This window comes from Tauraco erythrolophus, chromosome 17 (assembly GCF_009769465.1).
Source record: "Tauraco erythrolophus isolate bTauEry1 chromosome 17, bTauEry1.pri, whole genome shotgun sequence".
Taxonomy (NCBI): domain Eukaryota; kingdom Metazoa; phylum Chordata; class Aves; order Musophagiformes; family Musophagidae; genus Tauraco; species Tauraco erythrolophus.
In genome coordinates this window covers 6211756-6237373 of record NC_141481.1, presented here as the reverse complement: position 1 = coordinate 6237373, position 25618 = coordinate 6211756, and the positions used below count along the sequence as shown (strand labels likewise).

General features: G+C 42.8%; 3 protein-coding genes across 3 annotated transcripts in view; 2 read left to right on the top strand and 1 right to left on the bottom strand.

The window, feature by feature from the left end:
• Nucleotides 1–586, bottom strand: part of TMC5 (transmembrane channel like 5) — a 29070-nt gene extending 28484 nt beyond the window's left edge. The window contains exon 1 of the mRNA XM_086622142.1: nt 550–586. The gene's annotated coding sequence lies outside the window, so the exon portion shown is untranslated. The remainder of the gene's footprint in view (nt 1–549) is intronic.
• Nucleotides 408–16370, top strand: TMC7 (transmembrane channel like 7). The gene is made up of 16 exons (XM_086622146.1): nt 408–461; nt 651–901; nt 3514–3662; nt 4016–4183; nt 4368–4453; nt 4983–5122; nt 5753–5900; nt 7352–7522; nt 8918–9075; nt 10004–10118; nt 10695–10792; nt 11079–11262; nt 12071–12201; nt 12474–12629; nt 13907–13985; nt 15140–16370. The coding sequence occupies exons 1-16, from the start codon at nt 408–410 to the stop codon at nt 15197–15199; spliced, it is 2148 nt and encodes a 715-aa protein (XP_086478272.1). The 3' UTR covers nt 15200–16370.
• Nucleotides 16371–16706: 336 nt separating this feature from the next.
• COQ7 (coenzyme Q7, hydroxylase) lies at nt 16707–21127 on the top strand. The gene is made up of 6 exons (XM_086622354.1): nt 16707–16782; nt 16971–17158; nt 17581–17695; nt 17803–17942; nt 19995–20063; nt 20805–21127. The coding sequence occupies exons 1-6, from the start codon at nt 16707–16709 to the stop codon at nt 20880–20882; spliced, it is 666 nt and encodes a 221-aa protein (XP_086478480.1). The 3' UTR covers nt 20883–21127.
• The last annotated feature ends 4491 nt before the right edge of the window (nt 21128–25618 follow it).

Here is a 25618-nt window from a genome sequence, read left to right as displayed (position 1 = left end):
GGTAAGAGGAATAAAAAGACTCTGACGCTCCTAAATCTGAACCCTTATTTTAATCCTACAGGTTTAAGGACACAAAGCGATGCCATGGAGGGAGGGAGGCCACGACTAAGGACAGGCAGCTCGGTGCGGGTGGGAGGGGGGCGGCACACGCCGCGCCCTCGGGGCTGAGCCCCAGCGCGGCTCCCGCGCCCCCGACACCCCCTCAGCGCCGGGCGCGGCCCCGCCCGCCGCACCGCCCCCCCGCCGCTGCGCCCCCTGCGGGCGAGGGGCCCCAGGCAGGCGGGCCCCGTGAGGAGCCTCGCCCCGCTTCGCCGGCGGCCCCGTCTTCCCGCCCCGCAGCTCCGGCAGCTCCGTAACGCCCGGAAACGGCAGCGCCCGCCGGGCGCCGCGGCTGCCCTCACGCCGACATGAGCGGGCTCGGGGCCGCCGCGGAGGCAGGTACCGAGCGGCGCGGGGCGCGGGCGGGGAGGGAGCACCCACCGGCGGGCGCCCGCGGCTCTGCCAGGCGGAGAGGGAGGGAGGGACGCGAGGGAGCGGCGCTGCCCCCACCTCGCCCCCCGCAGCGCTGCGGGGCCCCGGGGGCGGCCGGCCGGTGCCATGTTGCGGCGAGCCCCGCTCCGCAGCCCCTGTGTTCGCTCCCTCTCGCAGAGGTGTTTCTTCCCGAGGAGACGCGCGCCGCAGCACCTGTGGATTTCCTGCAGGAGCTGCCCAGTTACCAGACGGCGCTGAGGCGCCGCGCCGGCGGCACCCAGGAGCGGCGGGCGGCCCCGCCGGGCTCCGTGCGGCTCCGCGCGGCTGAGGCCCGGCGGCAGGAGGAGGAGGAGGAGGAGGAGGAAGGCGGGCTGGATGCTGTCCCTGCGAGAGCGTACCCCTGCAGTATCGCGGACAAGAGGAGATTAAGGTTAAGCGTTACGCGTTTTTTCCCTTTCTTTTTTTTTTTCTTTTAAAGTTACCTTTTACTAAACACAAGTGCGACGGAGAGGTGAGGCAGAATTGGGCTTATCTGTGTGTTTCACCCTGTGGCATGTGGTCTTGACAAGAAGTTGCCAAGTGCTCGTGCCAAAGGTGGCAGGCTCCCAGCGGCATCTCCAGCTGCAGGACATGGCTGGGTGCTCTCGGCCGGCAGGAGGGAGTAGCTGGGGGGGGGGGGGGTGGAGGGAGAATAGGTTGAACTGGAAGAAATGAGTCAAAACTGGAATTACCTGCAGCAGCCAAACGCATTTCTTACTGGCTTCCCCCTCCTCCCTTTTTTTTTTTTTTTTTTTCCCCTCAGGGTTTTGTGCTTTTAAAGGGTCGCTGTGGTTTATCTGTGGTCAGCAACCTTCTTCTGCTATGTGAGTGCTGCTGTTTGCTCTGGTGTGGCTCAATACAGGTGGAAAGAAGCTTTCTAGGACCACTTTCTTTTTTTTTTTTTTTTTCCGTATCCCTTTTTAAATAGCTCTGTTCTGTGAGCTGTAAGCAGTTCCTGCCCCGCTGGTAGTAACTTTCAGCAGGGAGGGGATGGCAAACAGCACGCTTTGCCCCGCCTGGAGTTCTCTGCTTGTTGTCTCATGTCTTACTGCTAGGCTGAAAACTCCTTTGAGGAGAGAGGAAACAGGATGTGTTTTTACATTGTCAGTGAACAGCTGCACCTTTAAATCAGGTACTTTGTAGTTGTGGTTATGAACCGGGAGAGAGTTGAAAGTACAATTAATGTCTGGTGCTCCACAGAGAATAAGAGTATCACTTGTAAGAGCATTGGGAAACGGGTTACAGCCTGACCCTGGAGTTAAGTTGCAGTGGTGAAGGAAAGTGCTCGATACATTGAATTGTTATTTGAAGTTGAGTATCTGAAGCTCAGTCCTTCAAGAAAAAGGAACTGCAGTCCTGTGGCCATGGGGAATGTTAGTGGTAGAGTTGGCATGACCCAAGCTTGTTGACACATTTTAGCACTGAGACTCTGGTGGGGCTTCTTGGCATTTCTACAGATCACTAATCTGCATGTATTGTGCAGCAGCTGCCAACATAAGATGCTTGATATAAATGTCCTGAAAGCTGAACACTCAACTTCTGTAACGCAGATGAATATGCATCCCACGCCTCTATTTAAAATGCAGACCAAACACAGGCCAGATAGTTCTTCAGAGTGTCTGTTTAAAACACTACATGCTGCAGCCTGTGGTTTTCACAAAATGAAATCTTTTGAGAGTAGCTGTATTCGCACTTAAAGATGAGGTCATCTGCGGCCTGTTCAATTCTTCCGTATAGGATTTAGTTTAGCTTCCTGCCAAAATGCTAATTTTACTTTCAACTGAGAAGGATCTGGAAATTTTATCGATATAAAGCACGCATGGCATGGCAGTGAGTCACTTATGCACTTAAGTAGAGCTGTGTACAAAGTCTTTTAAATTTGAAACCTTTGTCTTCTGCTCTAGCACAGTGCCCTCATGGGTACTGAACTGCTGCCCTTCATCAGTGCCATCAGGGGCTGGACCAGCATTTGCTGCATACAAGTCAATCTTCAAGCTATATTTCTGGGAAGTTTTTAGAGTTTCTTAAAAGAAAAAATGAAATGCAAACTCTGAGCCACTCAGAATTCTCCTTGATGCTGTTGCTGACCATGAGCAATTTTTAAAATGCAAATATATGCATATAGTATGAAAATCTATAAGTGAGAAATGATTAAAAGTTATGGGCAATTTGTGGCACATCCTTAATGTTTGTTTGCAGCTTATTATTAGAACAGTACACCCCGACACATGTTGGCAAAGAAATAGTTTCTCAAATTCATTGAGTTGGCACTTTTCAGTGAATTTTTCAAAATGCTGTAAGACCCAAATCATTAAAATTTAATAATTTTAAGAACACTTGTTTTCTATTATGTACTGGAATATGGTTTAAAAGTTAAAATTATGAAATCAAAATGAAATATTTAAGTCTCTCTATAGCACTCTCTCTATTTGTTTTTTTTTACTTTTTTCCCCCAACATATTTTGACATTTCATTATGATTTTGAGATCTTTGAATTTTCTACAATAAAAAGAATCATTTTCTATTTTGAATAGCTGCACTTATAACATTAAAAGAGGAAAGCTAAATATTTTAGAGAATGCTTTTTAAGAGTTTCTTGGTGAAAATGCTCTAATCAGAAGTTTTGAGGAAAGAATCTTTTCTTCTAGCCATTTGTAAATAAGAAATCATTAATGGCAACTTCCCTGAGATCCCACTGGGAAGTTCAGCTGCATATTTTTTCTGTGTTGTGCTATTGTCGATAGGACTTTTTTTTTTTTTTTTTTTTTGTCCAAGAAAGGCAACTGTGTGACAGGGCACAGTTTCTGTGACAGGACTTGCTATATTTGAATTAAGTTGATGTTGCAGTTGCCAGGAGGAGCAGGTTAGGGATGGCTACTGTGTGTTGCTCCAAGTTTTAGCACTGTGCTATCCCTCTGAAGGCTGCAAGCAAGCTCTGTTGTGCTGTCACCTGTAGTGAAAAAGTATTTCCTGTGCTCAGTAACTGTATTTCTTGATTCTTAGGGACTGTCAACAGGCTGATATAAAATCTTTATCTGGATGGAAACAGTGGAAAAGAACCAGCAGTAAGTCCTTGAAGAAAGTCCTCAATGAAGTCAAGGAGTTGTCATCTTACCTGGAGCTTTGGCGACGTGATATTCACAGCATAGAAGGTATTTACTGTCTTATGATGTCGATTTCTCCTTTTTCAAGTTGCTTCTGTTATTGGTAGTTTTACATGTGTGAGCGTGGTTTCAGATAGAACTGTACGTGTTTAAGAAGTTGTGTGCTTCTTTTATTACTGCTGTTGTAAAATCCGTGGTGGGGTAGAAGGAAATATATTGGAGAAAATTATTAAAAAGTCACATTTCTATTTCAGTTATATTGCCAAAAGCCTGCAGTAGTTACAACTAGCTTTAGTAATGTTTAATCAGTTAACTCAATGTAGCTGAAATGATAATCTGCTCATTCTATATTTTCAATGATTTTATCATCTTAATTATTGGTATGTTTCTTTTATTCCCAGGGAAATATGGTACTGGCATCCAGTCCTACTTCTCCTTCCTGCGTTTTCTGGTCCTGCTGAATTTTATAATTTTTATCCTGATGTTCAGTTTTGTTACCCTTCCGAGCATCATTTTTAAATATGGAGTATTCAACAGTAGCTTTGTTAAAATTTCTCTAAGGAACATAGGTAAACGTCTTCTCTATGTACTGCTGTTATTTGTAAGATTCCCTCTTTCCGTCAGCTGCTTCTCCACCTCTCAGAACAAAGAAGTGCTTTTTTTATGAGAACTTACCATCTTTGAATTAACTTGGTCTCGCAGTTTAATGGGCATTAGCGTTGTGAGTGACATTTCCTGCCTTTCTTTTGGCAGAGCCTAACTGCACAGTTTATGAACCTAGTGCTAATAAGGGACTTGTTTACTTCTATACTTACCTCAAAGATTTGCTCAGCGGCACTGTAAGTAACTACTTTTCTTTTTTATTAAGTTTCTGTGTCTTGCATAACATGTAAAATGTGAAAACATTTTACCTGGGGAATGGAACTTTGATAATTTTGAAAAATGATAAGTCATATGCATCACTGGAGTAAAATTAGCCTTCATCTGTGAGAAGGGGAGTTTTCAAACTGGCTTTTACTGAGCGCCCACAAGGCCTGGTTGGCCACGTGCCACAGCCTGTGCCTCCCCTCCCCAGCTGCTAAACGTCACATATTCTGGATCACGCTGCCTATTGTACTCTCTGTGTAGGGTCTCAGTGTCCTTGTCATAGAGCTCTTTGATTGAAGAGGGGAGGGATTTTAGGCACCATTGTCCACATTACAGTTTGGTAGAGGCAATGGCAGTATTTGGAGGCTACAGACTATGGTAGCTTGCTGAGGGCCCCGATAGTAATTTTAAATTTAAAAATGATTGCTTAATACCAGGTTGGCTTAACTGGGCAGTTGCTGCTACTGTTACAAATTCTATTTAAACTTCATATTTTCACAGGGATTCCTTGAAGTGACAAGTTTGTTTTATGGCTATTACACAATAGATGTTGCATGGCTCCAGAGGTACAACTTGCCCCTAGCGTATCTGCTGTCTACGTTTGCCTACCTTGCATTAAGTCTTCTCTGGATAATAAAAAGGTAAAGATGTTGGTATATTTTATTTACTGCCACCTGTTGCACAGCTTAGATTGCATTCTTGCTTGTGGGCAATGTGCTGCATTCTAAAACCATTTCATATGGAAACGGAGAATCTTTTGCTTGAGAATGCAGTGCCATAGTAGCCTTTGTCTGTCTTCAGGAAACTGAGCCAGCAAAACAAAAATAAGTAAATAAATTTGGAGTATTAGTTTTACATTTGTATACTTACATATAAATAAAAGACCCTGAACTATACAGTAGTTGTTGGAGGATTTTCTTTTCTTCCCCCCCCCCCCGCTCCCCCTTTTTTTTTTATTTCCATCTGTTTCCTGACCCAGCTCTTTGCAGTGTCAGAGAAGCACTGGATGAGGTGAGAAGGTGTGACTATGGCTAAGTGCAGAGGGAAGTAACCTGTGTCAGTCATGGCTTCAGCTGACTGGTTGCTGCAGAACCTCACACTGAAAGCTTCCCAAAGACTGGTGGATATAAAGCAAACGTGGCTGTTTGCTCATAGGGGCGTCATTTAGTCTTTGATGAGCCAGGCTGCTTGAGGTGTGGGATTTTTTGTTTCTTTTTCTGTGAATAAAATATGTCTTTTCATGAATGAAGTGAAGTTGTGTTTTTCTCTAGGTCTGCAGAAGGACTTAAGCAGAACTTGGTGCATGATGAAGATCAATTTCAGAGTTACTGTAATAAAGTCTTTGCAGGCTGGGACTTCTGCATTACAGATCTAAATGCAGCACGGCTAAAACATCGCAGCTTGCAATATGAGCTCCAAGTGAGTAACTTTAATTTTTCTATGATTACAATTTCATATAGCTTAGATGGCTGAAAAAGAGAGATGTATAATTTTGCAGATAACGGAATAAGTGTTGAAGTAGTTTGTATTGGGAGCAGGGCAACCCACATCCTTTTTCTTGCATGCTTTCTAGGTAGCTAGAATTGTGGTGCAATGTGAGAAGGATTGGGACTGAGGCTGATGTCCCTTCCCCCACCCACTGGGGACTGAAGCCAGTCTGTTAGCTGCTTGTCTTATCTGCCTCTTCCTCACACTCCAGTCCTGCTTCCTGTGTTAGTTTCTGCACAATCCAACAGGAAAAACTATCCCAGCTACAGGAAAATCAGTTTGAGTATTCCGGGTTATGAGACTGCAACGTGGTAGGCAGTAGTTTGAGGAGGAATAAAATAATAAAAAACCATGGTATTCTTTATGCCATTTGAGAGCATTGTTGCAGTAAGAAGATACTGAAAGTTTTTCACTAGGTGTCTTTGGCACACATGCAAATAAAAAACACTGATGCAGCTAATAGCTTTCCCGAATCGTAAAGCTCTCTGAAAAGAGAGTCTGAAAGGCTTTTCTGGTGAAACCAGTACCTTCTTTTTGTTCTCTGTACACTGGAAGCAGAGATTTGTGTAGTGGAACAATAACCTTTGAAAAGATACTTCCACATCAAACCACAAAGCAGTAATTACAGATTTCATACATTACAATGAGTTGCGTTCTGCTCTAGTAAAGTTCAGTCATCTTTTTGCATCATATAACCAGAGCTTCCTTCACTTACTACGCTTCTGCCTCTAGAATTCACACCTTAGAAAAACTGGACCCTTAATATTTTTGATGAAAAGAAATCCGTAGAAAATACCAGGTTAATCTGTGGGTTTGCCCAGGTTAAATTGCCTTCACAGACAACACCGTATTTTCGTATCAGCTAAGTCGAAATATATCAAGTGTACATGACTGTCTGCTCAAGAGTGTACTTCTTTCTCTCTGTGCCACACCTCAATTTTCCTTCACAAAGAGTGAGAGAAGGAAGTTAGCACCATAGCCCTGGGGACTGGTTACTTACCTGCAGAAGTAAGGAGATGAGCGGGCTGATTTACCCGTTTTAGAGTTTAGTACCAAGCTATCGGAGATCAGTCTCTCATGATAAACAGATGAATTTCCGTCCTCAGGGAGATATGCTGCTGATATCGTGGAGATAAGAGGATTACAAGACACTTGTCTTGTAGAGGGCCCTCAGCCTGAGGACACTGAGCACATGGGGGCTTCCACTCCTGCATGGACCTGTTTGTGTCAATGGAAAGGCACTCTTAGATCAGCGTGCTTTGGCAGGCGGAGTGACCCTCCTAGAACAGGCTATGGATTTACACATCCCAGAGGTAGAAGACATGGTGGAAAGTGGTGTCTGTTGCACCAGAAAATTACACATCCTTTCTTTTTGTTTGTAGACGGACTTGGAGGAAGAAAGACTGAAGCAAAAAAAAGCTGACAGGACAATTAAAGAAAAGCTATGCATCTACTTTCTGAGAATATTTATAAATATAATCGTCTTGGCAGTTTTATCAGGATGTTTTTACTCTATTTATAGAGCAACTGTCTTCTCTCAAGAAAACTCCAATGTAAGTATCAGACGTAACATGATGACAGATTCAGTCGGGGCTGGTGATTACAGCAAGAGGAACTATTGTGAAAGAGTCAAGTATCTTAATATAGCACCTTTCATACAGGGTATCTGAAAACGCTTTGTACAGGCTTAGATTTTTTTAGTAGGAGAGAGTGAGAAAAATTGAGAACCATGTACGAAAAAAGCCCCAGTGATGTCTCTAGGGGCTCCAGTGTCGTCTGCCTTGGAGCTAATGCAGCTGACGAGAAAAGCAGCCCTCCCTCCTCTTCCAGTGTAACTTCTCACCTCACTGTAAGCTGGTACTGCAAGCACTTGTGTGTCTGGGCAGTCAACTGGCTGAGGCAACTGCTCTGGTTAAAACAAACTTCATTGTGATCAGTTTCTTGACCTAGTTTACTGCTTAACAGCAAAACTGAAAAGCAAAGGAAGGGGAAAGTGTGTTGTGGCTTGAGTTACAGCTGTGTGGGGAAACAGGAAGGCTTTGAAAGGGTGCTTTGCAGAAGAAAAGGTTCTTGCATCAGTAGTGGAAAGAGTCAGGTCGGGTGGGGTTATTCATCCCTGGCAGGACAAGCGGATGTGAAGAGTGATTCAGAAACAGAACAAGAGCAGACAACAGTTTTGCAACAGTAATTCACTTCTTTGTAGGACCTCAGGGTAGATTTAGTCTGGTATGAACGGAGACCTCACTTTTGTCTCACCTATGTTCATTGGTGATATGATGGACACTGGCTATGTATGGAGAAGGTTGTGCTCGTGGTGTACCTGACTCTTCTGTAAACTGCCAGGATTGCAGAGAGAGAAGCAGGAAATAGGGACGACAGCAGTGTTTGTGTCAGAGGTGATGTTTGAGGGCAGAGACAGGATAGCATAACACTGAACAACTTGAAAAACAGCTTTACTTACTGTGGGCTTTGTGTGTAAGGGTTGATATCTTGACCTTGCCTAAATGAGTAGGTAGAGGAGCTGGTTAAGATGGTAGGAAAGTGAGGGGAGTTGCTTGGCATCAGTGAGAATAACTTGAAAAGTGTCTGCACTTCGACGTAGATGTAAAAGCTGGTAGCCGTAGTGCTGAGTTAGACAATAGTCAGACATAAGCCTTGGTGAGATGAGCCTCTTCCAACAGCAGCATTGGGGAAGCACCAAAATACTCGTACCTGGAGGTGGAGGGAGTTACTGGTGAAGGGAGCAGGAGAAAGCAAGGGTGTGTAGCACCAAACTGCAGAGATAGATAGCAGGGGTCAGGCTTGTATTTCCAGATAAGGGTGGAGGATGAAGACAGAGTAAAAGACACTACCTGAATCCTGGACAAGAGAGGCTGGTGGGTAGCTGGAGAGAGCATGACGTCAGGAAGGTATGTTTCTCTGAGTATTATCTTTCTCCTCTTGTACAGGATGTCAGCAATACGAACTTCCAGGCTAATCTCTTAGTGCAGTATTTGCCTTCCATAGTGATCACGTTAGCCAACTACATTGCTCTTCAGATCTTCTTATTTCTGATCAGATTTGAAGATTATTCGCCAGCCTTTGAAATCAAGATGACACTCATAAGGTAAAGACATTTTTGTTTTGGCCTTTGATGTTTCAACAGCTTGATCTTGGTAGTTTATAAGTACTGTGAACATTGAAATGTTAAGGAGCAGAGAAGCTGGACACTCTGCACTGGAGGGCCTGGGTACTGGAAGCCAAGCAGGCATTGTTTGACTTGTGTTTAGTTGGAAACTTTAATTTTAAATCTGGCAACAGTCTCCTGTTTTGATGACAGTGCAGTGTAATCATTTCAGTGTCCAAGCTTCCCTCTCACTCCCATTTAGCTGTGTGATCTGGACATCTTCAACAACGTGAATAAATAGTCAGTAGAGAAGTTGTGGCTGCAGAGCTGTGGATCCACACCACTTTGCATGCAGCAGATCGTTGAATGAGCAAATGTGTGCGTACAGCAGTGACTGAAGCACAGCGTTGCTCAAGACAGAAGTTAAAAGTTTTGGGATAAAAGATGTGGCAATGTGAGAGCATGAAGACCTAGCATTCGGCAGCTTAAGGCAGTAAGATCTGGGTTGAAGCATCTGGACTCAGTCAAGCCTCTATGCTGTGTATTTCCAATTTGGCTAAGTGCCTCTGAAGGCCTGAAGCCACCTGAGAGGGAAATGCTGCACACAGAGTTGTTACCTGGCCTCTCAAACTGTACTTGAGAGAATTGCAGCCCATTGCAGGGTCAAGATCTGCAACTGAAATGACTGATCTGGGAACGATACTGAGAAAAGAAAGACGGGACTGTAGCCTAAAGCAGGGAAGGGGAAAAGCAATTCATCTTCCTACTAAGGAAAGAAATGTGTTTATTATTTAGCTGGCTGTTCCCTTAAAGCTCTGTACGACCCTTTTGTGTTTCAAGCCTTCCTTGGACTCCTGCGCGAGTTCAGCCAGGTGTTAGAATGCCTCTTTTTTGGCAGGTTTGGGATTGGGTTTTGCCTTTCTTCCAGGTGTGTCTTTGTGCGGTTGGCCAATATTGCTGTCCTCTTGTTCTCGCTGTTGAGTGCGATCAGCTGTACCACTGACAAGTGTAAGGCCTGTGGATACAATTACGAACTCTATCCTGTAAGCAGATTTATCTTGGTCTTTAATCATCTGCACTTGTGAATAGAGATTTGTTTTCCATGAAACTTGCTTGTCTAGAGGTGTCCAGAATCAGCCCTACTGTTGCCGTTCATGTTATACCTGGTGCTGATTCTTACTGTTCACTGCAAACCAATGCAGTTCTTACATATATATATATATTGTTTATCTAAAACTCTGATTACAGTTAGTCCAGTGGCAGATAATCACTTAGCATAGTCTTTCTGACTACCGTGTGCATTGTTTGAGGTAGCTCTGTTTTCAGACAGTTGTGTTACTGCCTTTTGCTCCAATAACACATATGGTCTTTCCTAAAAAAAAAAAACCAAAACCAAACAAAACCAAGAAACAACCAAACAAAATCCAGCAAAACAAACAAACAAACAGCTTGGCATGGAATCTCTGAAGTACTTAAGTATTTTAGAAATGGGAGTTAATACAATTTGAACTTTATGGTGTTAACTGACTGAGAGGTTTGTTGCTTTAGTAATTGACAGATCTATTTTTCACTTGTTATTTAGATTTCTAATCTTGTTTTTTCTTGACTTGTTTTTTTAGTGCTGGGAATCTGAAGTTGGGCGAGAAATGTATAAACTGATGATATTTGATTTTATTATAACTCTTGCTGTGACCCTTTTTGTAGATTTTCCTAGAAAGTAAGTATCTCTGCCTTTTGACCATACTTTTGCGGATGACTTACGAAAGCTGTTTCTTTTTTCTGTTATTAATTCCCCATATTTCTAACCACATTACCAGCTTTAAAATAAAACATAAACGTATTTTTGGTACGTTTTTGTACTTGAGTATTTTTTTTCCTTCCAGACATTTTTCTGTTATGTTGTCTAATGCTTAAATGCTAAGTATCTGTATGTTCCAAATGTGTTAGAATTCAGCTAAGCTCTGTAAGTTCAATTTAGAACTAATAATGTTCTTTGGTTTTAGGTTGTTAGTTACTCATTGCTCTTGCAAGCCAGTTCAGTGGTGTGGATTGCAGGAATTTGGAATTTCTGACCATGTCCTGGAAATCGTTTATGGGCAGACTATCTGCTGGATTGGAACCTTCTTTTCACCACTTCTCCCTGCAATAGCAACTATAAAATACTTCATCATCTTTTACATTAAAAAGGTAATGAAGGTTCGTGGTAAACAAATAAAATTCCGCATATCTCTGTTTTTTGTAATGTATATATGCAAACAAACCCCTAAAAAACCGGCCAAGGATGTGACGTACTGGAAATGGAGTAATAGTATTCTATTTTCTGTAGTTTTTTTGCTTTTAAGAGCAGGAAGAATTTTGCTTTGAAATCAAGCAAAGCAACATTTTAATCATTAGCTCATAATTATTTGCCTGGGTTTTTTTTAAATAAAATCTTTTTATGTAATAAAGCTAGTTTATAACACTTTTCTGCAGTAATCTGTTTATTAACAACAGAGCTTAGAAATTGGACAAGATTTTGTCAAGCTGCTAAAAATTTGGAAACAAAATGGATAATCCAGGCTGGACTGGATGTTCAAGACGTGATTTCTGCGTATCAGAAGTTTTGCTCTGTGACCCAACAGCTCCTTCTGTGCAACAAATTCTTACTGGTATTTTAGTTCTCACAAGGGGGATGTATCCAGTGAATATCTGGCAGATCAGAGCTAAAGGCTGTGCCGTGGATCCTATAACAAATAACTCTGTCAGTTGACTCTATGCAAGCGTATGAGGCCCTCTGGATCAGATTCTTACTCAAAATAGGAGACACTGACTTATACTGGAATGTAAAGCGTTCTTGCCTTAGCCCTTTTCAGTCAGTGTACATCAAAGGAGGGATAATTACCTGGTAGATGGTAGCATGTTTGAAGATGGAAAATTTAATTGGTGGGGAAAGTATACTTGGATATGTGTATATATAGATGTACTGGTAACAGTCTTGCTTATTTTTCCTCTTCAGATCAGTTTGATACACACACGTAAACCTGCAACTAGGCCTATCAGAGCATCAAGTTCCAATTTTGCCTTCTTGGTTGTGCTGTTGATTGGGCTTGTCTTGGCTTTTATTCCTTTGGGAATCAGCATAGCACAGTGAGTTACAATTTAACTTCTATGAAGTCGACATTTACACTAAGGTTGTCAGTTCCCTGAAAACAGACACGCAACTTCAGAATGATAAATCGGAATAAAATACATTGTGTGTAATAAACTGAATTGTTATTTAGTTCATATAAATAAAAATTACAGTTTTAAAGACAAAGGACACTTTTACCTTATCAGCAAGATGGTGGTAGGCTTCTGTTTGATTATTTGATCTTTATATTTTTAAGTAGCATCTCCTTTCTGTTCTGCTTCTTTGACAGTATCCCCTCCTCCAAGGCATGTGGGCCGTTCACGAGTTTTAACACTTCATGGGCAGTTGTTCCAGATACGATACTTGAGTTTCCAAAATTTCTGCAGAATATCCTTTATGGTATAGCATCAGAAGCCTTTGCAGTGCCTTTTTTTGTGGTCCTCTGGTGAGTACTGTGGAGACCGGATTCAGTCATGCAGCTGCATGGTTCATTTCCTTCCTTACTGAGCTGGTCCCAAACAACTGTAAGACCAGATTTTTTCATCTTCTGCCAAAAGGATCAAAACCCAAACCTTGTTTTAAAAAAACCCAACAAAATGAAACTAACAAAAGCTCCAAAGCAGTCATTCTGTACGATAAAATGCAATATCGAATCATAGAATTTTTAAGGTTGAGGGTCACCTCTAGAGATGATCTAATCCAACCCTCCTGTTCAAAGCAGGGTCAAACAGAGCAGGTACTCACGAACCGTGTCCAGTTGGGTTTTGAATATCTCTGAAGATGGAGACTCCACAACCTCTCTGGGCAACCTGCTCTAGTGTTTGGTCACTCTTGCAGTAAAAAAGTGTTGGTGGTTTTTTTTTTTTTTTCTTATGTTTAACCTGAAGGCTTTCAGATCTTGGACCCTTGTTACTTGATACTTTCTACAACTTTTATGTTTGAGGAACCATGCAGTTTATTTCAGACTCCACTCCTTTCTTCCATAACACATTTATGTTTTCTGCTGAACTGAACCTATTATTGTGTACACAGCAAATATCAAGTCCTTTTTTTTGTTTGATTGTTGGTTTTGGGTTTTTTTTTTACTTTATCATAAAAGCTGTGTGCAAGGTAGAGGATGACTTGCACTGCTACTGTGCTACTTATTGTTCAGAAAAGAACACATATGATTTGTATAGGCATTTGTGCCATTCTAGTTCTTGCTGCTGCTCTCCATCATTGAATGCACTGTGGATAATCTGGGTCACAGATTACATCTGGAATATGTGCTATAAGGAATGGCTGCAATACTGATCTGTGGCTGCTTACCATAGTTACAAACCCCAGTGGAAGCAAAGAGTTACTCCAGTGAAACCTCATTAAACTTAGTTTCTGAGGAGCAAAGCCCCCATACGTACACTTAGAGCAGGGCAGGAACTGACAGTCTAGAGAGACCTGTCAGAACACAACCTGTAGCATCTGAACATGGCTGTGCCTCTGCATCCTCTAGCACTCTCCCTGCCTGCTGGCAGCACAAATATTTCAGCAGATGCTTTTGAGCAAAGCTGTGCCCAAACTATCCCAGCTGTATATTGATTTTTTTAGGTTGTTTTTTTTTTCTCCAGCAGCTTCTCATCTGAAGCAAGCACACAAACTGGCAGTTTCTCTAGGCCATAACAGGCTTTTCCTGACTAATTCTGTTTAGCATGATGCTAACGTATAACATTGGTTTGTTGTTTGTAGCCTCTTTATGTTCTACTTTATTGCCTTGGCTGGAGCACACAAACGAGTGGTTGAGCAGCTGAGGGAACAATTGGTTATGGTAAGATTTGACCTACTTTTCTGTACTCCTAAAGTTTTATTTGTTGTGTCAGTAATTAGGCATGCAGAGAAACAACACTTTTCATAGTCTTCTGTATACCTGGTGTTTGCACAGGCAGTGAAGAACATTTTACAAATCACACGAGAAAAATACTGAAGCACTATAGTATTTCCCAGTCTAGTTGGTTTTATTGGGTATCAGCTGCAACTGCAGCAAAGTCTGATTATATCAGGTAACATACACACATGAGATATGCCTCTGAGAAGCGATGACCCTGTTCTTCATCTGTTGTCTTGCTTAAATCCATCCATCTGCATGGGTTTTTTTCTGCCAAACAAGAATCTGATTCTTGTGCTTCCTGTCCCCTCCACCATGTTACACACCCTCCACCTCTATTTCATTTTCTCCTCTCACATGCAGGCACCCAGCTCCCTCCCCTTCCCTCCAGGTCTATCTTTCTACTTCATCGTGTCTAGTCCCAGCACCACTTGCAACGTACTCAAGGTGGAGCGAGTCACTGCTAACTAGTCCTTTGGAGAATGTTACAGTGCAGACATGCTTCTTTGTGGCCACCAAAAGCTGCTGCCATGTTTGACAGCGTTCATATACTGTGGTCTGTCAAACTCTTGTCTAGTCGGAACCTGGCCTCACTAGTGGGACTTCTCACTTGCTTAGGAAGTAGCCCATTTCTCAGTATGTGCTTTAGATATGGCATTTAGCAGCTTGTCCTTAGAAAAACACTGTGCTGGGGAAAGAGTTTTGAAGAGTAAGGAATTTAGGAGCAAAAGCCTTACTGCTTTTTCAAGGATTCTCGAATCAGTTAGGAATTCTGAAAATTGTTATATGCTTTTTATTTTTGTTCGTTCACTGTTGTGAGGCTTCTTGGAAGTATGGTTTTAAGTTTTTTTTAGGTGTGTGAGATGTTCTTACTAGGCTCAATGCAGAACTGTTAATATGGAACCTAACATGAGATAAATGAAGTCAAGACTGTTGTAAACGTAAAATTGTTCAGGCAGTTGAGGGTGTGCTGGGAGCCGCTAATTAGAGTATAACGTGGTGAGTGCGCCTATTTGTTTCTGTTGAAGAAATGAGCTGTTCATGGATAACTTGTACTACTGTTCATCTAAAGCATGGGTTTTATTCTGTCTTTCCAGGAGAGTCGTGACAAGGACTTCCTGATAAGAAAGATAACAGAAGCTCAGACACGTCCTTAAAAACCATGAGAAGGCAGAAGAGCTTGACTTCCTGCAGCTCCCAGAGCCACAAGATAAGAGCAGAACCATCTGCAGCACCTAAATCTGAGCAGCTGACTGGCACCCTGGCACTGCAATCTGTAGGGGACGCTCATGGTCTGAGTCTTGATTATGCTAGTGGGCCTTGAAGCTTCCAAGACTGGAAATGTAGCTAATTTATACTGTGTTAGACAGATCCAATAAACTGTGTGGTAGGAGACTTTATTGCTGCTACAATTTCGGGGTCACTGGGGTTTATGTTAAGTCCCTGTTTTTCAGGAGCTTGGGGTAAGTTGTGATCAGAACTGAAATTCTGTTTAAAAACTTTGTACTGTTTTTACAAATTATGCTTTAAGAATCAGGAGAGGATAGAAAGGTGTGGTTTTACATGTTTCCAGCTCACATCTCTTTTAATACCAAAGCAAAAGAGAGACATGCATCAGTATTTTGAAATAGTGCATCGGAGAAGAAAATATGGCATGGGTTTGAAATCAGTTTTCTAGGTATTTTTAGAGAAGAGTCTTTGATGTTTATTTTGCTCTAAAATAGCAAGCGCAGTCGAACACTAGATAACAGAATGGTTTGGAGAAAACAAGCTGATAAAAGAGCTCTGGATAAACACTGGGAGTAGGAAGAAGTCACCAGGTCACCGAGCGGTGCTCGCCTTTCGCAGGGACAGCCATTGCTCGGGTGCCAGCCTCTGCTGTGGAGTAGCCTTTTTTTTTTTTTTTTTTTTTTTTAAACGTGTTAAGGCATTATTACTTGTGTTTTATTCTCGTACAAATATCTTGAACACTGTTCTCTTTGTTCTAGAATGTGAATGTTTGAGAGTTAAGTTATCGTTTGGAAACGCAGCATTCGGAAGCTGACGTGTCAGTACCCTTTAACTTAATGTTCCTCCTTGTTGGAATGAAGCGGCAGAGCTGCGCGATTTGGAGGGACAGTATTTCTGAGACTACTGATTGTTCGTTTAATTATGCTTAAGGATTTTCTGTGCAGGATCGTGTTTATTACTTGAACTTTGCCAGTAGAACAGTGCTAGTTATTACGTGAGTGACTCTTCTTTTTGTGTAACGTTTCGGAGTGTTTTCTGTCTTAATTTTAAAGAAATTAACATGCAATCAATGATTTTTTTTTAAATAAAATAAAATCTGACGTCTGCTGTTTTTTGAAAATACTTCGCTTTGCCTCGGCGTGCCGCCTGTGCCAGCGGTGGAAGCGCCGTGTTTTTCCCGCCCGCGGCTCGCACCAGCGGGCGCCCGCAGCCCCGCCGGCGGGGACGCGCGCAGGGGCGGCCACGCCCTCGTTCCCATGGCAGCCGAGGGACGCCGGCCTTGACTGACAGCTCCGCTCTCCAGTGCGGCGGCGCGGGGGAGCCAATCGGAATCGTGACGGGGCGGGGTGAGGGTGGGACGCCCGCGCGGAGGCGGCCTGTGGTGATGACGTTGCGGCGGTGCGACGCGCCGGAGGAGGCGTTGGGGTCAGGGCGATGGAGGTGGCCGCCGCCGCGGCTTCGGCTGTGGGGCGCTCGCTGGGGCAGCGCCGGCTCCTCCGCTGCGGGGCGGGTAGGGGCTCGGGTCGGCTCCCGCGCCCGCCCACCCCTCAGCTTGGCGGGGCGCCGCCCTGAGCGACCGCCGCGGGCCTTGCCCCGCCGCCCGCGCCCGCCTCACGCCGCCCGGGGCCGTCTCGGGCCGCCCGCCCCGACGGCGGCTGGGCGGCGGCAGAGCTCGCGTCACCTTTGTCTCTCCGGCAGGTCTCCGGGGGAGATGGCCTCGGCCATCCCTCAGGCTTTGCAGCACGCGGGTGACGCTGGAGGGCATCAACAAGCCCGTCATAGACCGCATCATCCGGGTGGACCATGCCGGGGAGTACGGGGCGAACCGCATTTACGCGGGGCAGATGGCCGTCTTGGGTAGATCAAGCGTGGGACCCGTTATCCAGGTGAGTGGACCTAAAAGCGATCGCTGTGTTTCTGTTTAATTTGCGTTTGATGAACGATGGTCGGATGGAGTCGAAAGATCATGGCTTTCGTAGGGACATAGCTGTCCATCTCTTTCCAAACGCTTTCAAACCTGAGTTTGTGAAGAGTGGCAGGAGTACTTGGTAAGAGAGTTTCCGATACTACAGTTACTGTAGTGTTGTCACAAAACTCTTACTTTGAAAATGTTTTTGTGTTGCCTTTTTTATAACTCTTTTCATCTGCCCCTCTTCAACGTTTCTTCTTTGCAATGTGAATAGTGTTACCTCTGCAATCAAAATGTGAGTGTCCTGAGCTGTTTTGGTTTTCTTTGGGTGTATTAGTTTTATTGGAAGCATTTAACTTTCCTGGTTCTATACTTCACTGCGATCTGGCTCTTTTGCAGCAAATGTGGAATCAAGAGAAAGACCACTTGAAAAAGTTCAATGAACTGATGGTTGCATACAGAGTTCGACCTACTGTTTTGTTGCCTTTTTGGAATGTAGCAGGCTTTGTGTTAGGTGAGTTTATATTATTACTATTGTTGTTGCTTTGTGAAGTCTTCAGATATGTAAATTATTTGCATTGCTTCAGATTTCATAGTTTTCATATCTTTGGTATCACAAAGGGGCTGGAAGTGCTTTACTTGGAAAGAAGGGTGCAATGGCTTGCACAGTGGCAATAGAAGAGAGTATATCTGATCACTACAATAGCCAGATCCGAACTCTTGTGGACGAAGATCCAGAAAAGTACAAAGAACTATTGCAGGTATTTGATTGTGACTTAAAAACTAGTTTAATAAAGTCATTGAATGATCTAAGGTGACTTTAGCCTTTGAAAATAACATGCTCACAGAATTTACATTAGATCTCTTTTTGTTCTATCACTTAGAAAGCTGAAGGCAACAGAAACTTTAAGTTAAAAGGATGTTTTTTTCTTCAGTGGCACTGAATTGATCAAGCACCAAAATTAAAATTTATGTTGGATTAACTTCAGCATGCTTTCAGTAATTCAGTGTTTCCCTTTTGATTGGAAGAACTGTGCTTTGATTTTGATTAATTTTAATTGAAAGGAAGGGCTAGAGGGGAAACAAAAGTAGAAAATATGATTGCATAGTAACATTTTGTTTATACTGGGTATGATTATATAGTTAGAATAGAATATTTCAGTTGGAAGGGACCTACAATGATCATCTAGTCCAACTGCCTGACCAATTCAGGGCTGACCGAAAGTTGAAGTGTGCAGTTAAGGGCCTTGTTCAAATGCCTCTTAAACAGCAACAGGCTCCGGGTGTCGACCACCTCGCTAGGAAGCCTGTTCCAGTGTTTGACCATCTTCTCAGTAAAGAAATGCTTCCTGATGTCCAGTCTAAACCTCCCCTGGCGCAGCTTTGAACCATTCCCGCGCGTCCTATCACTGGATGCCAGGAAGAAAAGCTCAGCACCTTCTTCTCCATTTCCCCTCCTCAAGAAGCTGTAGAAAGCAATAAGGTCACCCCTCAGCCCCCTTTTCTCCAAACTAGATGAGCCCAAAGTCCTTTGCAGCTCCTCGTAGGTCATTCCTTCCAGTCCTTTCACCAGCTCTGTTGCCCTCCTCTGACTGCATTCAAGGACCTTCATGCCCTTCTTAAATTGTGGGGCACAGAACTGCACACAACACTCAAGGTGAGGCCGCACCAACAGTGAAGACAGCGGGATAATCACCTCTTTGGACCGGCTGGTCATGCTGTGTGTGCACCCCAGCCATGCGGTTTGTCCTCTTCGCTGCCAGGGCATGCTGCTGACTCAGCGAGCCACGTTCTAGTCTCAAGCGCTGTTCAGAGCACGTCAGGAGCTGATGTTTGTTAGCTCTGCAAGAAAATGGTTTCCCAAGTAGTATAGGCATCAATTTGGGACACATTCCTGTAGGGTGTTTGTAGGAGACAGACCTGTTTCCACACGCAGCACATTGAGCTCGTTTGCGCTCTGTTTGGTGGGAGCTTGCTTTAGGGTCTGCGTGTTCATTTCCAGCTTTGCTGAGTACCAGCATGTTCAGTTGTCTATAGGTTAACATGCAGCCAAATCTGGTTACTCCAAACGTGTCTTCTTGTTACAGAAAGAGTGTATCTGAAGTAACCCAGGTTGTGCTGATGTGCACAAGGGAAATACTACCCCTGAAAATAAAGACTATAACCTGAGGGCACAAAATAAAGAGAAAAGGTGAAGCAGGAAGTTATTTGCAGTGTCAGTATGAGGAGGACTAGTGACGCAATGAGAAGCGATGCGAACCTGTTGGGTAGAGACAGTGCTTGGGTGTGTGTAAACGCTAAGCACTTTATTAAGCAATCCTAGTTACGTGCAGGCATCTCAAGGGAAAATTCTTTAAGCCTTAGAAGAGAAAAATAGTGTTCCTTAGAGTATGCTATAATGGACAAAAGCCCTGTGGGCTTACAGGGAAACACCGTTACTGATTATCTGGCAGGGCAGGAGCCTTAATTGCATTATTTAGATTGTCAGAATAATTAGTGTGTGAAACTAATTAGCGTTACAAGTTACTATGACTATAGATTTTCTTGAAACAATGAAAAAATAGTGATATATTAAACAGCAGCTTGGTTTTTAAAGACCTTTGTTGAGAATATTAAAAGAACTTTAGGTTTGGGGAATCCTGTAAATAATTCCCTTCTTGCCGAATTGGAGATTCAGGTCTTCGGGAACCTTTTGAGAGATCTGGGCCTCAGATGCCTGGCCTGGTGCATGCAATGGTCAACAGCATCTAGTTTTGTATACTGTCTGCCTTGATTTCTCTGTAAAGCAGTCTTAATAATTGCTGTTTTTAAAGATAATAAAGCAATTTCGGGATGATGAACGGGAGCACCATGACGTTGGGCTCGAGCACGATGCAGAAGCAGTAAGTACAACGTTAACTAATTGGCATTGTTAGCGAAGATGTTGATGTGATACTCTTATCTGCCTTACCCGGTGGCTGTGATGTAGTTCTTTGTTTGAGAAATAGAAAATAAGGTACTTGATATTCTTTCCCAAAGATAAATATAAGAAAGCACTGTGTATTATAGCTTTCATTTTTCTATAACAGAATTGGATCTGTTGGAACTCACGTCAAGTGTTAAAATGATTGTGTTTTCCTGAGAGGTGTCCTCTGTGCAATTTTTTAATTTTATTTTAGTTTCAGTTTAGATTAAATATTTTTGAAGATAAGTGCTGTCCATACAGCTGGGAACTTGAGGCATCATCTTGGCAGATGAACAAAACCATGTTTTTGGTTAGGAAGTGTGAAATACTGAACTAATTCTCTGCTCCCTTGAATACCGTATGAATGTGACTGCTCTCCTTTTTTTTCTCTTGACTTACGTTTGTGGAGAAATGGAAACATTCTGCAAAGTTTTTGTGATTTTGTGAAAGTTTTGTAAAACAAAATGATTGTTTTTAATTTAGTTTTCTCTAAGGTCAATTAGAGTGCAAATACAGGCATGTTTTGGTGTGTTTTTTCTGTTTGTGTTTTTGCTTTGTTTTATTTTTATTTTTGTTTTTTTTGGTTTTTTTTTAATAACGTTTACTATTCCTTACCACAATCTGGTTTAAAGAAAACACTTCATTAGATGCATTTAATCTTTTATTCTTTGTTTTACAGGCACCAGCTTATTCAGTTTTGAAGACAGCTATTCAACTTGGATGCAAAGCTGCAATATTTTTATCAGAAAGAATTTAAGGATGTTTTCCATAATGTTTGTGGCAATAAACTGTGACACAAAAGTATATGGAAATTGCAGAAGACTAATAGTTATTTTATTCAGCCTTTTAAAATTTTATTCACTAAGCATCTGATCCAGCTGTCCTTTGTAATGCTGAGTACTCATTCAAAAAGTATCTATGTATGAGAGCTAAATGGGAATAAAGATGGGAGAATCGGGTCCGTGTGAACTAAACCTCCTTATTCAGAGACTGTTCACAAGGTGGCAGCAAAATATGTTTGTATATACATGATTTATATATATATATAAAAAGTGTGTATGTATAAACACACATATAAAAATGATAAATACACTCTCTGTTGCCCTTGAATGTATATGTACTTGAAATAAGCTGGAGCTCATCAGCTCATTTTAAAATGATTAATACTGATTAAGTAGGATATTTTTGAGTTCCGTTTTCAGGGTAAGTAGATGAAGTACTAGTAAGTATTTCTTTTCGGCTTACCTTGAATAAAGATTGGTATTGTAAGACTTTCATTTGAAGATTTGTTTGTGGTTGTTTTGTTTTCTTTCAGGCTCAATTCTGAATTCTTTATTTAAGGAGAATTTTTCTTCTTTGGGTTTGTTTTATTGTTGTGGTTGGGGATTTTTTTGTGGGTTTTGTTTTTTTTGTTTTGTCCTGAGTGTGTGCATAAGGAACCAATCCCTGATATAAGGCAAGTGGAGAGGGCAACTTGGAGCACCTGTGGAATTGCACTTAAACTTGAAAGCTCTAATAGAATATTATCGTAGTTTGCTTCTAGTCTTCAGTGGCACTTGAACAGAGACACTCTGGCTTTCTCCATGTTTGAACAATTTCACCACACTTTCTGCTGGCATCCTGGCACGGAGCAATAGAAATAAAAAAGACAAAGTTGTGCATATCCCTTCTGCTAAATACTAATCAGAGATGATAAAAGTACAGCAATGGAATGGGAATGTCTTAAATTGTTAGGAATGAAAGGAACTTGAAATACTGCATCTCTTGTTCTTTATGTCTTAAGAACATCCTGACTGTTCTGTTGCATCATAATGGAAATAGGGTAACTTTCCAAATGCATATGGATAATATAGAAGACACTAATATTTTGATAGAAATGTTTAAAGTTCCTGTGAGAGAATTCCATTTTTATAGCTGAGAAGCACAATTTTTTGACTACATGTGCTAAGGGAGGGAAACCCTGTGAATACAATTATGAGTCACAGAGAAAGCCCTTAGACATGCTTTTCCCCTTATATCCATGCTTCTAGAACTTTGGGCAGATGCAGCTTGTTTAACTGCTGTAAGCTGACCTTTTTTTTCCCCAATTTTACAAGTTTTCCAATTTCTACAGGTTTGTGGGTTTTGTTTTGGTTGAGTGGTTTTTTTTTCTTAATAAGAGTAGCTAAGCTTGACAGATCAGGGAGCAGAATTTTCTTGCACCTTGTTTTCTGGTTAAAAGCTATGATGTATTAGAAGGCAATATTTCTTGGCCCAAGCAATGGGCTGTAACTAATCGAACAGGTCAGCTCTGGATGTGGGATGTAATGGGGATAAACATGGCTGAAAAGGAAAGAATTTGAAATCAAGAAAAAAAACAGTAACAAGTGTTGCCCATTACTGTCATGCGGAATGGGGCCACCATTGCCAATCTTGACTTTCAACTTACATGGAAAAACTGCACAGTTGTATTGAGGCCAGTTAAGTAATTTGACGAACTTTTGCTGTGTGCTGGTTTCAGTTCTGTTGTGTGGCCAAGTGCTAGGTCCTGACTTTGTAGCTGCTTTGAGACCAGAGGAGGATAAGAAGCATAGAGTTGCTGCCAGGAACCAAGACCAGTGGGAGCACCTCAGAGCATCTCAAATCCAAGCATATGGGAGCCTGGTGAGGCTGCAGACAGCATTTAATACAGGTACATCTGGGTCTACCTTTCTGAGTAGCTCTACTAGTGTTTGTAGGTACTCATTGGTGTGAAATTTGACATGAAAGACTTCTTAAAGAGGATTGTTTACCTTTTTTTTTTTTTTGTGAAGGAGCTTAGACTGAAGGTTAAATCTTAATATAGAAACCCCTGTTCTGTATGATTTATTACGACTGACACTTTGTGCATTCCTTAAGAATAATTTCTATCACTTACACCATTGCAAGTGTGGCCTGGTTATACTCAAACTACTGATGTTATTTACATTGTCCAAACAAAGTAGTGTTAGGTTCTCTATGACTGGTTTGCACACCCACTGAAATAGCTTGACTCGAGGAGCTCAAAGCTAAGTCATGGACTTCTCAGGGACTGTAATAAGAAGATAGCTCTAAGGGATTCTCTTTCTGCTTCCCTCAGTTCCAAACAGCTGTGAGCAGTGTTCATGTAAACGTGAGTTTACTAAAGGTCTGTCATATTAGACTAATGTATCTTCCCTAATCTTGACCAATTCTCTGAACAAAAGTTACTTCTAGCAGATTGCTTGCCTTAATTTCCCTCAAGTGTTTGATACGCTGGCATGTGGAAAACTCCTAGGTAATGTGAAGGAAAGAGGAGTTAGCACAAAAGAATGATTAATTAAAGTGGCCAAAGGGGTAACAAGCGGTGTTGGAAAAAAACGTGGAGTGCAGTTGTGTAAGTCATGGATTTCAATAATTGAGTAAAAAGAGGAAAAAAGATTGCTTGATGAATAGTCCATTGTAAAGTCTTTAATAACAGGGGCAGCATGGGATGGCGTCTTTTGTAAGTCCATTATTAGAGCTGGGGAGGGAGGGGCACAGTGTGTTTTGACTCAAAGCTGGAGGTTGCACACCCGTGCATACAATGGTCTTGTCATATAAACTGGAAACGGAGCCAGACAGTTTCTTGGTCTCTTAGCCATTGCGTCAGGGTTGAGTACTGGACAAGGCACCCGTGGGGCTTTCCTGGATGGATGGTGCTCAGCTGAAGCCTGATACTCTGCAAGACAGCGGTTATAGAGATTCTCTGAAGATGTCTGTGGTGCTGTTCAACAGTTGTGGGATTTGCTGCTGACAAGAGAAGCGTTCATGTGATCCTGCGTCCAAGATGGGGGTGGCCTCTGAGATCACTGCGCACTGCTCACTTGGGGCAGCAACATGTAAGAGACAAATCTCGTTTTTAATGCCTTTAGTTTGGCCAAAGGCTGGGAACATCAAATGCCAGGCAATCACCACGTGAGGTCAGTGTCTTTGGCCATATCTGCAGCAACTGTGAAAGCGCTCACAGTGAGTTCTTTGTCCTCAGCAGCTGAAAACATCCTGCACATTTGAGTAGGCCGTCAGACAGTGATACTGTCTCTAGCTGTGAGCATAAAATATGAATCAGGAGAACAACTCTCCTTTATGATCCCGAGCAGGATTTGTTCCTTCTTTTTACTGAAGCAGCATATTTGTGCCCATCCATTAAAGTGTGGGTGAGCTGTTCTTCTGCCATTGCCAATGGCGGTGCCTTTCTCTGGCAGTTACTCTTTTTTGTTGTTTGTTTTTTTTTTTTTTACATAGGAAATGGAGTTGCTTTTCATTTTCCTCATGCAAAGGGACATTTTGTTGTTGTTGTTTAAAAACCTGTTTCAGATTTTGAAAGACTACAAAAGGTGGGTAGAAGGTCACAAAAGAACTAGAGAAGCTCAATGTTGTTCAGAACTGCTATTGTACGGCTGCTGCAAAGCTGTAGTTTCTTTTTTAAGTTATTTTGAGGCAGAACTAAAGCTGACTAATGTCAGCCATCCTGGCAGGGGTTACTGGCAGGCGGAGGCCAAAGGATATAGCTTATACAAGTCTGTTATCATAGTGATTCTCGATGAACTCTGGTCATGTTGACAGAGGAAAAAGAACTTGGATCAGACGGGGGGGGGCTGTGAAATGGTGCATGTTCAAAACAGGGAGTGGGGAAGACGAGAGGGTCTTCACTGCGCCTTTGGGTTTTGGGGCTCCCTTCTGAACCGTAAAATAAACACATAATTTGGGTCTTGTGATATGCAGTGGGATGAAATCCTTCCCCTCAAAGTAATGAGGGCTGCTTCTAGCTCCTGTGATAACCAAGGACTTGATCCTGATTTTTCTCCTCCTGAAGGAGAGTTTTACTTCCTGGTGGGCAGGAGCAGAGGGTGTCCATCTGTGTGTGCACAGGGCTGTCATCTGCTCCTGGGTCAGCATCTCACCTTTCATTGTTTTCTCCTGCAACCACTGCTGGGGACAATCTGGCCCCTATTCTCCAAAGCTGCTCTGAGTCAAAGATTAAGGTAATAACAGTGCTTGGAGGCGAGTGACACAGCCAGATGGTGCGGTCCTTGTGCTGAGCACTGGGGCTTTGTCTGGTGCTCTAACAGCTCCGAAGCAGGATCTCTGCACCGTCTGTAGGCACCGTGCTGGCTCAGGAGGAGGAAAACGCAGCAAAGGAAAGCAAACAGGCAACGGCTGCTCTGTCTCATGAAGCAAGAAGGATGGTTATGAAAATTCAAAGCAGCTCTGAAGATCTATGGCCTGTCAGTAACGGCTCTGGAAAGCCACCGGGGTGGTAAGGCGCACGTGATGCCACGGCGGCGTAGGTCTGGCTGTGCCGGCACGTGTTTCAGCCTCTTGCTGCCACAGCTGGGCTAGGCAAAATCAAATCGCCGTGGCTGTGATTGATGTGGTGATGCTGACATAAGCTGGATGGACTTATGCCACGAGTTACGTAAAATGGGACTCATAAGATTGTTTGGCAGAGAGCTAAATCATTGTCTGAGATAATAA

Excerpts from the sequence above, each read along its gene's own strand:
- TMC7 (XM_086622146.1), top strand. The coding sequence starts at position 408 with ATGAGCGGGCTCGGGGCCGCCGCGGAGGCAGGTACCGAGCGGCGCGGG. Across the intron at positions 9,076-10,003 it reads ATCAAGATGACACTCATAAG|GTGTGTCTTTGTGCGGTTGG; the intron begins GTAAAGACATTT and ends CCTTTCTTCCAG. Across the intron at positions 12,202-12,473 it reads TTGGGAATCAGCATAGCACA|TATCCCCTCCTCCAAGGCAT; the intron begins GTGAGTTACAAT and ends CTTCTTTGACAG.
- COQ7 (XM_086622354.1), top strand. The coding sequence starts at position 16,707 with ATGGAGGTGGCCGCCGCCGCGGCTTCGGCTGTGGGGCGCTCGCTGGGG. Across the intron at positions 17,696-17,802 it reads TGTAGCAGGCTTTGTGTTAG|GGGCTGGAAGTGCTTTACTT; the intron begins GTGAGTTTATAT and ends GGTATCACAAAG. Across the intron at positions 17,943-19,994 it reads AGTACAAAGAACTATTGCAG|ATAATAAAGCAATTTCGGGA; the intron begins GTATTTGATTGT and ends CTGTTTTTAAAG.